At 38.5% G+C, this 16,042-nt stretch overlaps 1 protein-coding gene across 2 annotated transcripts in view; it reads left to right on the top strand.

Annotated features, from left to right (window-relative positions):
• Positions 1-16,042, top strand: part of myo6b (myosin VIb) — a 36,314-nt gene that overhangs the window by 6,312 nt on the left and 13,960 nt on the right. For both annotated transcript variants that reach the window (XM_023393791.2, XM_023393790.2), the window contains exons 3-23: positions 634-703; positions 798-871; positions 1,353-1,482; positions 1,616-1,721; positions 2,089-2,144; positions 2,240-2,337; positions 2,443-2,607; positions 3,335-3,415; positions 5,407-5,587; positions 6,311-6,455; positions 7,958-8,115; positions 8,499-8,590; positions 9,078-9,150; positions 10,443-10,570; positions 11,509-11,604; positions 12,152-12,322; positions 13,447-13,485; positions 13,703-13,796; positions 14,571-14,701; positions 14,955-15,032; positions 15,251-15,380. In XM_023393791.2, the coding sequence (XP_023249559.1) occupies positions 634-703; positions 798-871; positions 1,353-1,482; positions 1,616-1,721; positions 2,089-2,144; positions 2,240-2,337; positions 2,443-2,607; positions 3,335-3,415; positions 5,407-5,587; positions 6,311-6,455; positions 7,958-8,115; positions 8,499-8,590; positions 9,078-9,150; positions 10,443-10,570; positions 11,509-11,604; positions 12,152-12,322; positions 13,447-13,485; positions 13,703-13,796; positions 14,571-14,701; positions 14,955-15,032; positions 15,251-15,380 (2,296 nt within the window). The remainder of the gene's footprint in view (positions 1-633; positions 704-797; positions 872-1,352; positions 1,483-1,615; positions 1,722-2,088; positions 2,145-2,239; positions 2,338-2,442; positions 2,608-3,334; positions 3,416-5,406; positions 5,588-6,310; positions 6,456-7,957; positions 8,116-8,498; positions 8,591-9,077; positions 9,151-10,442; positions 10,571-11,508; positions 11,605-12,151; positions 12,323-13,446; positions 13,486-13,702; positions 13,797-14,570; positions 14,702-14,954; positions 15,033-15,250; positions 15,381-16,042) is intronic.

Raw genomic sequence — 16,042 nt, 5'->3', positions numbered from 1 at the left:
GAAGAAAATAGTGTTTATCACATTGATATATGCTGCAGGGAATAACCAGACAAAGTCACTGTTCTGCTTTAATCAAGTCATTCATGACTGATTGTTTAAATGTTGGGGTTTGGTCGTTTTTAATAACACAACTTGATTGGTTCCCACAAGATCAGTACAAAGCACCAGCATCATCTCTCCTGCACCGCACACACACCACACTCACTCACTCGCTCAGGTGTTCAGATCCTGTTGCTCTCCCACCAAATTATTCATTATCCTGCCATGTCTCCCCTTGTTTCTCGCACAGCCGGCTTGTTCCATTGAGTTTATTTCCATTAACTCAGACTCTTAAACAATAGAGCAAGAATATCAGTAACTAATTTAGCCTGGGAACATGTCGCACCAAACATCATTACTGTGATCTTTAAGCATGATGAATGATTCATGTTTATGCATGCTTGCTTAGCTTTTTATGATGTTTAATATGTCTCTCTTTTATAGGATGCTGGGAAAATTAGTTATGTGTCATAAGCTTTTCAAATGACAATAAATAAACAATAAATAATCTTGTATTTAAAGTTGGCAGGGTTTCGTAGAGACAGTGCGACTTGAACCATGTCTGTTTCAACATCAAAACTGTTTATGTTATAGACCTTTCTTGCTCCAATGAGCCAAGTCTTCCCGGCAGAGGATGATGTCAACAAACACGTAGATGACAATTGTAAGTTACTGCTCAGACGCTCAGTTGCTTGTTAAGTCATTTTTTTACAATTTCATAATTTCATTTCACCCGTTTGTTTTCTTCCTGTTTTCAGGTTCCCTTATGTACTTGAACGAAGCCACACTCCTGAACAATGTTAGAGTGCGGTACAGTAAAGACCACATTTATGTACGTTCTCTTCTTCTCCTATTCTTGTCTCCATTAGTGCTAGTATAAATCAATTATATTTGTGCCCTTACACTGGCTCAAAACCATTACTATCCAGTTGCATCATAAGGAAATACAGTAACAAGTTAGAGGACAGAAGGAGACAGGATCCGTATCCTTGTTTCCCTAGGGGGGAAAGTAGCAGGTGGTAAAGAGGGGAGGGAAGTTAGCACAGGGTCACAAAGTCAGACCGGCAAACCCAATCCTGATCCCAGTTACTCACTTAGGAAATGAGGGACAGCTGGTAGATGAGAAGAGAAAGACAGGGAAACAAGTTAAGGTGTATCTCAGGAGCCTTCACTGGGCTCATTTTCACCTCTGTAGTTGCTCATTGTTCAATAATTTATTTGTATTTTTTGCTATTTATTAACTCTCTAAATGCAGAGACCTTAACCATTCCTGTATATGTATATAAATAAATATTTATATATATCTCTTACAGACTTATGTGGCCAATATCTTGATAGCTGTGAATCCTTACTATGACATCCCCAAACTGTACGGCCCTGATGCCATCAAGTCGTACCAGGGGAAATCACTTGGCACTCTGCCGCCTCACGTTTATGCTATAGGTGAGACAACTGTTAAGACAACTCAACAGCTACACTTTGAAAAATTGCATCATTGTATTATGCGTTATTTGATCATTGATTTACACTGATTATGCAGGAAAGTTAAGTTATCAGTGATATTTTTCCTTTTCAGCCGACAAAGCCTACAGGGACATGAAGGTTCTGAAGATCAGCCAGTCCATCATAGTTTCTGGTGAATCCGGTGCTGGAAAGACTGAAAACACCAAGTTTGTTCTCAGGTGTGAACTCAGCATGAATTATGCTGCATCCTTCCCCCTTCTTCCCTTCACCCTCATCCTCGGTCCTCTCCTTTCTGGTTGTGTGTTCCACCTCATTGAGAGCCACTGATAGTGCCTTGCAAATCTCCCACAAAAAACAACAATGAACAATACAACATTAACCTGGATGCAATTTGCTATGAAACAAGCAGAAACGATGACACCTCCACATTTATCGTCTTTTTTTTACAAATGATTTCCTTTTTGGGGGAGAAATTAAAATAAGGCAGGGAGTACTCCATAATGGGAAGATATTGTAGTAAACTTTCTTAGTGTGAGTGTCTTTTTGTTTTCTTCACACTGGTTTTATTTCATCCCCATCCTATAGATATCTGACCACAACATATGGAAGTGGTCAAGATATTGATGAGAGAATTGTAGAAGGTAATATATTAACTAACTAATAACTCACGTATGTATGTTGTGTTTTGGGGTAGTGTGATCCTGATAGTATTTTTTTTTTGTATTTTGAACCTCAGCAAATCCCCTACTTGAGGCTTTTGGAAATGCAAAAACAGTCCGGAATAATAACAGTAGTCGCTTTGGGAAGTTTGTGGAAATCCACTTCAATGACAAGGTAATGGATGATCACTGATGCTCTAGGTGGATTTATAATGTGCTGTGTGTGGACCATGGACTTTAGAATCTGCTTTTGAAGCTTATTTTTCTTTTGTTTTCCCAGAACGCAGTCGTGGGTGGATTTGTCTCCCATTACTTGTTAGAGAAATCGAGGATTTGCATGCAGAGTAACGACGAGAGGAACTACCACATCTTCTACAGGCTGTGTGCTGGGGCATCTGAGGACATCAAGAAGAAGCTGCACCTAGACTCTCCAGACAGTTTCAGGGTCAGTCAGCTTAAATGGACCCTAGAGTCAGGAGTGTTAATGTTTCTCAGAATAAGAACATATATAATACCGTACTGTGAGCCAGCATAAAATTAATATTGTTTCAATTGTGCCATACCAAAGTGAAATGAAACTTAGGGGTTATGGTCTTGTCTTTGAAAGAGAGTCTAAATCAGCATTTTGAAAGCTGTTTTTTAATGTAATTTAACTTTTTTTCTTTGTATTTTTTATTAGGCATGGGTGGGTAGTTACTTTACAAGACCACTAGATGTCGCTTGAGGTTATTTTTAGTGACATCTTGACACAAATTGAAACTCCCTTCAGTAACAAAATATTTTGCAATTGAATTCTGTCCTGTTCAAATGTAATTATCAGTTCAGCGGGGGCAAAGTCAGAGAGCATAAAGGTGTTTATCCCAGCCATTATTTTCTTCTACGTGCACTACAAAACAGAACAACAAGCAGTTCAAGCTGTTCCTTCAGATGTTTATCATAGTGTCATTATATCAGGTCCCTGAGGTGACACCCACATCAACAGAGGCAATTACTTCATGCAATTCACCTCTAGTCAGCTGTGGAGCAATATTGGAAGACAGCAGAGTAAATCTTTTAGATGTTGAAAATCAATACAAATATCCCCAGTATGCATTTATACTGTGCCTGAATTTAATTTATCAAAAACCTAATTATGTTTAAGTGTTTTCTAAGATGATTTTTCTCTCTTGCAGTATCTGAACCGAGGATGCACCAGATACTTTGCCAGTAAGGACTCTGATAAACAAATCATGCAGAATCGCAAGAGTCCTGAGGTAAAGTCACGTCCTGTTCCGGTTTAATCACTTCAACCCAATGAAAGATTATTGTTGACATAATTTTTTTCGGGGGTTAGATTTGACTTTAGTAGTATTACTGTACTAAGTATTTAATGCCAAGAAACAAGGACAGAAAATGTCTTGCAATGTCACACAATTAAATTCTTTCCTGCACAATAAATCATGTAGATATACAGTATTGTTTTGAGTACGTAGTGGACAGAAAGCAAATCCCAGACCATATTTAAGAAAACGTGCTGCAAAGGTGATAATTTATATGCAGAAACTGATCAATCACAATATTTAATGCCAAGAAATTAGTTCAGGTCTGTGCATTTGATGAATTATGTACAGCATGAAACAGAACCAGTGCCTCGTTGAGTTGCGCTGCAAAGCCTGTAGGAGATGTGTAATTAATATCATGAAACAATTAGAAAAATAAGTATGACAGGTTGCTCTCTCAGGGACTAATTATACATGTTGATTTCACTTCTTGTTTTCTAAGATAGAATAATATCTTTTTTGTGCTAATCAAAGTTTCAGGTGAAATAGTGGTAAACAAAGGAGGTGCTTTCAGTTCTTCGTTAATGGATTTACCCATAATGGGTTTATTTAGCTGAGTACATTAAAAAGAAGTGCAATGATTCAATCATATTTTACCTTAAAGGCCAAACATAACCTCTATTCTTTGATTTCTTGTACTGTAATTAACTCTTACTTACTGCTTTAGCACTGAAATATTGTAATCCTACTGATGTTGTTTCTAGAAGCTCAGAGGCAGTTATGTGCTATTGGATTAGCTGTGCTCTGATGTCATCTTTCAAAACAACATGTAATTTAAAATATTGGAAAATATTTGAAATTATAATTGTAAGGAGCTTTATTTTAAAACGTCAGTTACTTAAAGTGCTTTTCTAATAGATATCAATGATAAATGAAATATGAAGGGGTCTTTATTTGTGCTTACAAAATCTGTAACAATGCCTTGTACCTTTGTGAATGGAAGCCCTGTAAGCTATGTGGTTGTAAATACACTGTGTTATTCACATGTTGCTAATCACGTCATTATGCATCTGTCTATCCCACCACGTGTCTCTGTTACTGTATATAGGACAATAAGGTGATGTTCCTTTTCTTATCAGGGTTTTGTGCTCCCTACTCTTTATCCTGTATTCTTCCTAAAGTATACACTGAGACGTTCAGGTTTTACATGCTGCTGTTTGTGTAGTGCATGCTTCCTCTTTGTCTGCTTGTGTCTGCCTGGTTTGGGTGGGATTGGGGCTGTGTGGTTCTATGATAGAAAATAAGGATAAGGATGTTTGCATACTCACCTTTTTCTCAGTCATACTGTACAACGCAGGGCTGCACAATTATTGTTTATTTCCCATAGTCACAATCAATGTTTGTTTAAGATTGACATTTTATTTTGCAGGCTTGCTGTCTTTTGTTCCCATCAGTACAATAACTGAATGGTCTCTTTATATTACAGTATAATCAGGGGTATACATTTACTCATAATTGTGCAGCCTTTGTTAAGATTAATCTACAATCTTGAAGTGGTCTGGTCCAGCGACGTTTTTACTCTGCATGCCTGTGCTTTCTGCTTTCATCACTCCTGAGATGTTGCACAATTTTAGATTGGTTCTGTCTTTCCTTTAAAAGCATAAATACATTAGTTGTCAAGACATTTGGGCCAGGGCACTGTGGCGGAGCAGCCTTGGTTTATAGGATGGTGTGTTTGCTTTGTGCTGCTGGTGGAGGCTCTTTTAACATGTTACTGTAAAATAGTTTGTTGATCTCTAACATGTGGTTTTTATAGTTAAGTGTGGCCTGGTGGTTCACCCCCAATTCAGTTTAGAATCAGATTTACCTTTAGTTTACATAGAATACAGATTAATATTCATGGACTTAATCTCTTTTGAGTAAATCATGAACTCTTACACATTGCCTGTTTCTCCGCTGTTTCCAACTTTCAATTTCTTTTGCAGCATCAAAAGGTCGGTGCTCTGAAGGACCCTCTTCTTGACGACCAGGGCGACTTCAACAGGATGTGTGTGGCCATGAAGAAGATTGGTCTGGATGACACTGAGAAGCTGGACCTGTTCAGAGTGGTTGCTGGTGTTCTGCATCTGGGCAACATTGACTTTGAAGAAACAGGGAGCTCCTCGGGTGAGGCAGATGGTGTATTGATGTATTTCTTGAGAACTTGCATCATAGTGCTATTTTTCAGTGCACTTTTTGTCTCTTTAGCCACAGGATTCATATTCATCATACAGACAAACAAGGTCATCTATCTTTTTTTTTTTTTCCACCTATTCTGCTGCCACAAATTGTGAGCACTTAAATTTCTACAGTTGTGTTATTAAATCAGTGTACATTTTTGAAGACTAGACCTATGTCCTCGGTTGTCGCTACAATTCCATCTCAAGTGATGATAAATAAGACCTCTGTTACCCTGGCAACAATTATCTCTCCCTCTCCTTCCTTTTTCATTCTTTTTCTGTCTGTCAGTCAGTCTGTCTGTCTGTCTGTCTGTCTGTCTGTCTACGCATTAGACCTCTGAGTGTGGAAGGTGCCACTACTTACCACTTCTTTACTTGCTCACTTTGTAAATAAAAGGTATATGCAACTTGTGCAATAGTGTGATGTGGTTACAAAGATATTAATTTAATCATGGTTTTTAAAGTATAGATTCACTATTCTTTAATATGTCAAATCAGCACAAAGCTGGTTGGAGATGAAATAAAATGTGTTCGTAATGATTTCCCAAAAAACCCAGCAGAAGAAAAATACAAACAATGGCATATATAAAAGAAGAGAAAATGTAAAAAAAAAAAAAAAAAGCTATAGGTGGTGATTTTTAATGGTAGTTTGTCTTATTGTATGTTTCAGGTGGTTGTGTCCTAAAAAATCAGTCAGGCCAGACTCTGGAGTACTGCGCTGATCTGCTTGGGCTGGACCAGGACGATCTGCGTGTCAGCCTCACCACAAGGGTCATGCTCACTACAGCAGGGGGCGCCAAAGGAACAGTTATCAAGTAAGAACTGTGGTATTCGGCTTTTAAGATCTGAGACCCTTGCAACTTCTTTTGGCAATGTTTTTATGGGGAAAAATGATCTAGATTTTCTTTGAATTTTTTCCAGAAGCCAATCCCATTGTTCTCTGACAAATAAATCTATCAACTGAACTGAGTGAAGGCAGTGAGTCCACGATGGATCTAAGAATAGCTAATAATCCTTAGACAGAGATTAACCAACTGTAATTTAATCGGCACAGGCAGTGGATAGGCAGTTGTTGCTGTACTAAGCTGTACTAGTCTGCAAAGTATTAAGATGTCGTTATTGTACAAAATGGTGAGATTAAATCCTGACACTGAACTAAGCCTTTTATTTTATCGTCTTAGTATAAGAGAGTATATGATAGATCAGCTTATTTTATACAACAAAGTGCTCCGTGAGAATGTGTCTCAAACACTGCTGCTCATCTTCATTGTCTAAGTGACACAGTAAAAAAAAATGTTTGCTTAGGTAACCTGTACTTCTGCATGAGTGCTTGGTGTTCTTGCAGGTCAAAAAGAACATTCTCTGAGGAAAATATGGTGCAGTACTGCCACTGCTACTGTGTAGTTTGGTGACGATGTGGTGTTTGAGTGATGGGGCCAGGTTTGGTAGATTAATATTTCAAGAGGGCCAGATGCTGGCCTGGCCTGGAAGTGTTTTCTCCACATAAATAATGCAGCCCGTATCTGAGGAGGCAGGCGAGCATGGCAGCAGTACAGTAAAGACCTGGTGTCTGGGGAGCAGGTGGAGCTAAGGGGTCCTGGCTTTGTCATTAAGCCCCAGACAGATCCACCCTACCCCTGGGAGGTTGAGGGTAACAGAGGGGTCGGTGGACATGATGGTATCAGGGATGACTGAGTCTCTAACTAGTGTGCATATGAAACATTGTAACTGATAACAATGCCTGTCAGTGAGAATAATTATAAGGATTTCATGTGTTTTCTAAGACTTCCTCCATTTAAGTCATGGCATAGTGAAACAGAGAAAATCTAGCCTGTTCTCATGAGAGAAGACTTGGTGGGTGGAATATCAAAAGAAAGACAGTGGGTAAAGCAAAAAAAAAAAAAAACAGACCTTTCTATTTTAAATTCACATTCTTCCCTGGTGGGACAGCTGAGGTGAACTCTGGGCCACTATGGAACTGAACTTTGTCCATACAGTCAACCCCTCTAAATAATTTAAAATAAATGGTGTTCAAGTGTCAGTAGACAGCGCAGTAGAGTTCAAGGTTCATATTTTAGTTTTAATACCTTCTCTTTGGCTTAGAAACCCTTATTTTAAACGATCACGTAGCTTGACATTAAGATCAGACGGGGGGGACACTGTGCAGCAAAATGTGTCACATTAATATAGCTAAGCTTTTGCTCCCACACAAAAATTGGGTTTTTAAAATAAAAATAAAATAGAGTTACTTAATAGGAGCCTTGCATGTCCCAGTTTCGGACTGTCCCTCACTGCCCCACTTTGTGTGTCCCTCCAGGGTGCCTCTAAAGGTGGAACAAGCAAACAATGCCCGCGATGCCCTGGCCAAGGCAGTGTACAGCCGCCTCTTCGATCATGTGGTCAAACGAGTAAACCAGTGTTTCCCCTTCCAGACTTCCTCCAACTTTATCGGGGTGCTGGACATCGCTGGGTTTGGTAATAAAATGCAGATAGTCTTCTACAAAATGTGGAAGTTTCAGTTAAACTTAACACGTGTAGATTTAGGCCATCATCATTAATGACATAATGGACAAACTGAAAATCTGCAGCTTTCCAGACGCACTGTGTTTTGTTGCTGTCTTGATGGCAATTTTTTTTCCATTGGTTTGTTTATTCAGTCTAAAGAGACACTTGTCCGTACAACATGTTTCCTAATAGAAGTACCCTAATGCATACACACTCATCATTACCAGGGCTTCTGCTTGAGAATTAATTTCCTTCGCTGCCATAATTAATACAGGCTTTACAAAAATTTTTCATTTTCGAATTAATTGAAATATATGTTTTTTTCTGCTTCCTCTGTTTATTCCTCTTCTTAGAGTATTTTGAGCACAACAGCTTTGAGCAGTTCTGTATCAATTACTGCAACGAGAAGCTGCAGCAGTTCTTCAACGAGCGTATTCTAAAAGAGGTGGGTGAGCGGCGTGTGGATTAAGGTGATTCGGTGTGGTTTACTTCTGTTATCCTGGGAAACCTGCCATGTCATGTCACTCACAAGCCAAACTTACTTACTCTCTCACAAGCCAGGAGGCAGTGGCTGGCACACTAAGCTCCTCTGTCTTTCTCTCCCTGTATATTTTTCCTACATCTCTCATGTGTGCTCTCTCATTAGAATGCTAATTTCTCAAGGGACATGATGAGGCTTGTTTCTCTCCTGTGATCTCTTAGCGTTATTCTCTACCAAGGTTTCCAATTAATGCGCCGCAATTCTGGTTTAAGCCTCCGTCTCATTATCTGAATCGTGTGTTGTGGGTTTGATGTTTTGTGTTTGTTTTTTGAGGTGGGTGATGTTCTGAAGCCGCTGAGAAAAATCTAAACAAAAAATTTCATATCAGATTGTTTTCTAAATGATATTTTATAGTGTTGATTTTTGGCTTTTTCTGGACATGTCTGTACAGGAGCAAGAACTGTATCAAAGGGAAGGGCTGGGAGTGAATGAGGTGCATTATGTTGACAATCAGGACTGCATAGGTAAGTTCCCATGTGACATCTTTCTTCCCACATCCCTGTTGACCCTCGAACTGTGTGCAAACATTTTGTTTTTCATCACTTCCTTGTGTGGACACTCACTTTTCAAAAGTTCATGATTTTCCTGAGCTTCAAAATAAAATGCAATGCAGCACTTTGAACTTATCTCCTTCTAAAGGTGATAAGATGGCTGACTTGAGCTGGTTTCAATTGATCAAAATCAAAGGTATATGTGTGTAGGTGTCTGTGTATTGATATCTTCATGTAGCTTGTACCTTGGGAGATCTTTGGAAGTGGATAGAGGTCCATCAAGTGACACTCGGGGACATCATTAAGATGAAGTGTTGCCTTTGAGAGCCTGTGCTGCAACACAAAAAATGTACTGACAGAGATGTGGCTCTCTGTAGAACCCACACACCACAAATGTACTGAGGTTGGTTCAAGTGTAACATCAGCTCACCCACGTGGCGTCAGAGCAGCGAAAATACAACTGTCGGGGGACAAAAATACCGACTTCTCATTATCGCAGAAGCTGGCATATCCATGGGTCTGAGGGGAGCAAGCGTAATGAGTATTTGTGGGTTTTATGGCTTCTTTTGTGATACGTGAAGCTGGAGAAATGATATCCCCTTGTCATTGTTGTCTCTGTCCTCGAATAAATCCTCAAATCAATGGGATGAAGTAGTCAGTCTATCAAGGTGAAGCAGTTTGATTTGTATTTCAAAGGCTGTGATTATTCAGGTGCGAGGTTAACTGACAGCCGTGAATAACATTTACGACTTGCAAATGACCGTTTGGGTTGGCCATTAATTCACTCATCAGTCTTCAGGATTTATGCACAGGTGCTTGTTCATGCAAATTTTTCTGAGGTCCTTGGCTATTAGATTAATTTCCAAACACAGCATGCCACATGAATAATTCAGATATGTGGCTAAATGAGCATCCTGATGAGCATGTTTTGTGTTTGGAATATTCACATCCAGAAACAGTAAAAAGTGGAAATTTCCAATAAATTTAATTTTCAGAACCCGAATGTTAAGTGATTTTGTAACTTCTGTATCATAATGGCTGTCGGGCCACCTCACACCTTCCTTTGGTACTTTATTACAGATTCTTGAGTTTTGTTTTCGTCCTGAAAAGTGTTTGTAAGCATTAAATGACACGTATGGATTGTAAATGTTAAGAAGAAGTTCTCAACATGACAGTATCGTACATATCTCAACATACATTCTAGAGCTGTACATCAACACAAATCTTAATACCATGGTTGATTGATAAACATTTGTTGTTTCCAGACCTCGTGGAAGCAAAGCTGGTGGGAGTCCTGGACATTTTGGATGAAGAGAACCGGCTTCCTCAGCCCAGCGACCAACACTTTGCACTGGCTGTTCACAGCAAACATAAAGACCACTTCAGACTGACGGTCAGACCTCTTAGCTGTGCTCCCTCCCTTTCTCCCCTTTCTCTGTGTTTCTCTTCCCTGCCTTCTTTTGTCTTTCCCTTCACCCAAGTATTGTGCTATTATTCTCTTCCTTTGTGTATTAAGCTCTTTTGTGACACCAGGGAGCAGTGTAACTGCACAGTGGTTCTGCCGTTGTGGTAATTTTCACTCTGCCTGTTTGTTACAGCAGTTTTATGAATAACCCACAGTCCCACTCCCTCCCTCTGTCTCTGTCTTTGTCGCTTTTGTTTGCCGCTGCCTGTATCTCTGCAAGCATGAAATCCTTTTATAAATGTAGCCTTGACACCAGTTCAAGCTTAAGATTAGAGGTGGCTGGCTGCAACCACACTCTACTGCAGGGAGAGTTATGACTCAAATAAATACTGTTCTATACACTAAATAAGTTGAAAGACATTAATCTTAATCTAAAGTGCTTGACTATGCCGCAAGCTAACATTTCTGCAATTCAGTTTTCACACTTTAAGGATAATTTATTATGGTTTTCTTCGCTAATGAAGCCAATGGAGCTTCAAAATGCTGGTTGCTACATTTTATTTTTCATTTTAAGAATAATGTTGGTGTCCACTATAATATTTGAGACAGATAAGATGAATGTGGCATTTATAAAAATATATCTGGACTGTGTGCAGTTGTTTTTTCCTTGCATATTCATGCAAGTAAATATATTGAATAAGTATAAATTGACCTGTAAAGAGAATATGCCTTTTTTGGCTGCATTTCGCTGCACTTCATTGATCTGAATGTTTCATTCTCAAAACCAGCCCTCCTCATTCAACAGTGGTGTGGATAAATAAGATTCGTCTGTAGAGATGGTGATGGATAGGATCAGAGTGAAATCAATATATATGTGTTTTAGCGCTGTCATTAAATATGATTTGCTTTCCTTCTCTCCCTTTTAGGTTCCCCGGAAGTCAAAGTTAACCATTCACAGGAATCTCCGAGATGATGAGGGCTTTATCATCCGGCACTTTGCTGGAGCTGTCTGCTATGAAACGGTCCGTCTTGACACAAATCCTATTATATAGGGCTATTTAGGCTGAGTGGTATTCACAAAATCCAGTACCACTGTAGAATATTTTTCCAAATACGTCTGTTTATAATGGGTCTTACATAGATACAAGTTACATAAGACAGTGGAGTTACTAGCAGTTTAAGCCAATTAAAATTGAAGCAAGCAAATCACATGATAAACACATTTTAAGCATCTAAATCATTATTATTTTCATTCGTTGATAGAGTGATTTCTGATGTTTGGAATTTTTGCTTAAGAAATACCTTAAATGATTAACTAGTTATCAGAATAGCTGCTGATGATCTTCTGTCAGTCAGATAACTGATTCATCGACATATGGATTTAGTTGTAACACATTTGTTGTCCTGGTACAAATGTCACAACCGTACATCTTATACTGGGAAAAGTTGCTTGTGTGATGTCTGTTGTTCGCTGCAGGGATTGAAGCATTCTTTATTTGTGTTTACATGATGTACATCTGTATAAAAGTCTCCTATTACATAAATGCATGCATTTGCATGTGTTCACAGACTCGGTTTGTGGAGAAGAATAACGATGCCCTCCATATGTCCCTGGAGAGCTTAGTGTGTGAATCAAAAGACAAATTTGTTCGAGAGCTGTTTGAGAACTCCAACACCACCAAGGACTCCAAACAGAAGGCAGGCAAACTCAGCTTCATCAGCGTTGGCAACAAGTTCAAGGTCAGTGTGGCTATTAAAGTTTGTCACTTTTGATTGTTAAGACGAAGTCCCTGAAAGTGAGCAAAACCTGCTCATTTTTAGTGTATCATCACTTTTTAATTTCACTATAATGAATAATGAACAGAATAGAAGAATAAAAGTGTGCTCCTTCACACTGATGGATCCACTGACTCTTAACACTTCTATGTGTGATTTTGAATTTAATGTATTTTATTGCCAAAGATCTGTAAATTATAATTATAAAGACTTTATTTTATGTTTATTTTTTCAGAATTTTATCTTACTGGACTAGTTTGAGACTTACAGTCTGTTGCTCAAACAATTGAGTCATGAAAAACTGGGAAAAAGGGAATTTGTTTTCAAGGAATTGAAAATGCGAAAAGACAGTGATGAAGTTGTGCAATGTGAAAAACTGCTGTGAATTAGTCAACAATGCTGTATTATCTGTCTTAGCTTCTTTTCTAACTCTAGTCTCCAGACCTGTTCTGTAAATTCTCTCCTTTCCACTCCTCTTCCCAACCCTCTTTCTACTCCTAATTCAGGGTTTCCCTCTTAGGTTTCCTCCAGTCTCCCTTCTCTTTCCTCTGAGAAAACTTTTCTTGGTGGATAAAGCTGGATAAAGTCAGCTTGAGGTATAATAGAGAGGAATTAGAAAAAAAAATAAGAGAGAGCCTGCATGTCTCATTCTTTCTTTCTCACAAAAGTGTTTAGAGTGAGTCAGAAGTACTCAACCTTCAACAGCATTCTCCAACAACAATCAAAACACAGACTTATTTATGTGTTTTATTTTATCTAGCCCTTACATTTATGTGTTGCAGCATCTTTTTCAACAGATTTGAGGTTTCATTATTACAAATGTAGCTTCCTTGCTTTCATTGCTAATGCACCAGGCATGGACTTAATAATGCACCAATAGCCAGTGGGACTAGATGTGTTCATTTAAAGATGTTCTTTAAAATTTTCTCAAAGTTGCATTTGGTTTATAGTTCATTAATAAGTCATAAATCCATGTACAGTGTGTCCTATAAGCATGTTAAGTTTTCCTTCCTGTGTTGGCTACCTGCATCAAACATTTTAAAACAAATTATCATCAAACACTTCTTTTTGTCTGCTTGTACCCACAGACCCAACTGAACCTGCTGCTGGAGAAGCTGCGCAGCACTGTGAGTAAAATTTAAGTCATTGTGTATGTTTTGCTTTCCTGCTTTGAATCAATAGCAAATAAATCACCCTTTAACAATGAAAAGTGTGTGCTGGAATGTGTTAACACATTACAATACTATATTTTTATTCAGATTCCAATTATAAAGGCGGCAGACACAGAATGAGAAGTATTGTGCCGAGACAGATCAATTTTCCCTGATAAATTTTTGTGTGCAGGGCTCCAGTTTCATCCGCTGTGTGAAACCCAACCTGAAGATGGTCAGCCACCAGTTTGAAGGAGCTCTGATTCTCTCACAGCTTCAGTGCTCAGGTAGGTTCTGAAAACAGTATGCATGATAACATGTACTGCATAACTTTTAAAAAGTTGTCAAATTCACAATTTACGGTCTTTCAGATGAGTGAATCTAAGAATACCTTCACCCAATAAAGTTCTACTGTCAGTAGTGCAATTTAAGTAGGTTGATTCCACGTGCTTTAGATGGACAACAACACTGAAACACATTTTGCTATACTATATTTATAATATATGAATATCATATACCTAAGATCCTAAACGAAAAAATATATTTTGAATACAGTGTGATGTGTTAATATGAGTCTTTAAGGAATGCAGGATATGTGCATTTACATTTCCTCCCACTGGTCCCCACCAAGGTTAAATTATGTTAAACTATAGTGACTAGAAAAGCCTTGGAAGGCATTTGACTTGATTTATTATACTATATGTATTGCATTTTGTCCATGTTTGGCATACTGCACTGTACACTGTCATGACTTTTGAAGTTCGTCACAATAAGTTATTTTGAAATTTTTTGTAAATGGTGAATCCACACTTGGGCCACTGATTATAATACCTATATTGGAGTCCGTCATTTCATGTTGCTTTAAATAAAAATGCTAAATTAAAACAGAATAGTGAATGCTGTATGTAAAATCATCATAATGTTCCCGTCAGTGACTGTAGTAGTAGTCGCACTGCACATTTAGCAATGGACTGTAATTCCCCAGGCAATCCTGTTTCTCTTTGGTAACCCTTTATACGTCAAAACCATTCTTTCTGTCTTTGTGTGTTTGTTTTGATTAGGCATGGTGTCAGTGTTGGACTTGATGCAGGGAGGGTTCCCCTCCCGAGCCCCCTTCCATGAACTCTACAACATGTATAAACAGTACATGCCGGATAAACTTACACGACTGAATCCACGACTCTTCTGCAAGGTGGGATTACATAGATTCAATTCATTGGAGAAATACAAAGTGTGCAGTTGGGTTTAAATAACAAGCTAATGTGTTTAAAATATAGCCTAATTAGTTGTGTAATTTGTTCAAAGCAAAAAAAAAAAAAAAAGCCAATAGCCACATTGACTGACCCATCTGGGAAATGCTTAAGTAACATAAAAAGTTTAGTGCCCTAAATTCTTCACATATACAATCTTTCTATGTCACTGAATGTGTATTTGTTCCTCTGTAGGCATTGTTCAAAGCTCTGGGACTTAATGACAATGACTTTAAGTTTGGACTGACCAAAGTGTTCTTCCGTCCTGGAAAGGTACAGTTAAGTCAACAAAATTAATTACACCTTGATTTTTGCAGGTCATATGTACAATATCTGCTGCAGCGCTTGAGAACATAAATATCCCCTGATTAAGATGGATTGTTGCTTCAATTGCGTGTGTATGTGTGTTTGTGTGTGTGTGTGTGTGTGTGTGTGTGTGTGTGTGTGTGTGTGTGTGTGTGTGTGTGTGTATGTGGGTGTGTTTGCATCAGTTTGCTGAGTTTGACCAGATCATGAAGTCTGATCCAGACCACCTCGCTGAGCTGCTGGAGAAAGTCAACAAGTGGTTGGTGTGCAGCTGCTGGAAGAAAGTCCAGTGGTGCGCCCTGTCCGTCATCAAACGTATGTTAAATTGTTAGATTGTCTTTTTGTTTCCTCATTCCTCTAATGGGCATTATTTGTCAAACCTGGGTGAATTTTAATTGAGATCATTTACCACATGTGGTCTGGACATGGTCCAGAGTTGGTCTGAAAAAAAATATGAAATCCTTATCAAATGTTGCTTTGCTATGGGTTATGTCTGTTTCAGGTGGCAACCCTACCTTTAAGCCATAATTTCACTTCCATTTTATAAATCATAGTGCTTCAGTTATAGTACTTGATGCTTTTTTTCTATCTATCATATGCTATATGCCACATGGCCTGAATCACATCCTTTTTAAAAGAGAGGTGGCACTAGTGATAAAACCATTTATGAAAAAAGTCCCACATTAGAAAATCACCCACACCTCACAGATTGCTTCTTAGCAACTGTATCGACTGTAGAAAGACAATAATACACAAAAACTTGCATCAGCACAACAGATCTTTGTTAGTTAAACTACTTCACTTTCCAGGGGATGACTATAGGATCTTTTGCCATTTCCTCACAGTTTATTATGCAGCTCTGATAGCTATACTAAATCATATTTCACACTTTTGCATTCATTCATATTGAAAGCGGCAGCCTCTAGCAAAATGGAATAGTACTTTAAAAGCAGTTGCTTGAACCATTACACTCTGTG

This window comes from Seriola lalandi, unplaced genomic scaffold, assembly GCF_002814215.2.
Source record: "Seriola lalandi dorsalis isolate HSWRI2012SDOR001 ecotype SW California unplaced genomic scaffold, Sedor1 jcf7180002054942, whole genome shotgun sequence".
In the NCBI taxonomy this organism is placed as follows: domain Eukaryota; kingdom Metazoa; phylum Chordata; class Actinopteri; order Carangiformes; family Carangidae; genus Seriola; species Seriola lalandi.
The sequence above is the reverse complement of the archived record's forward strand: the minus strand, read 5'-3'. Positions and strand labels throughout refer to the sequence as shown.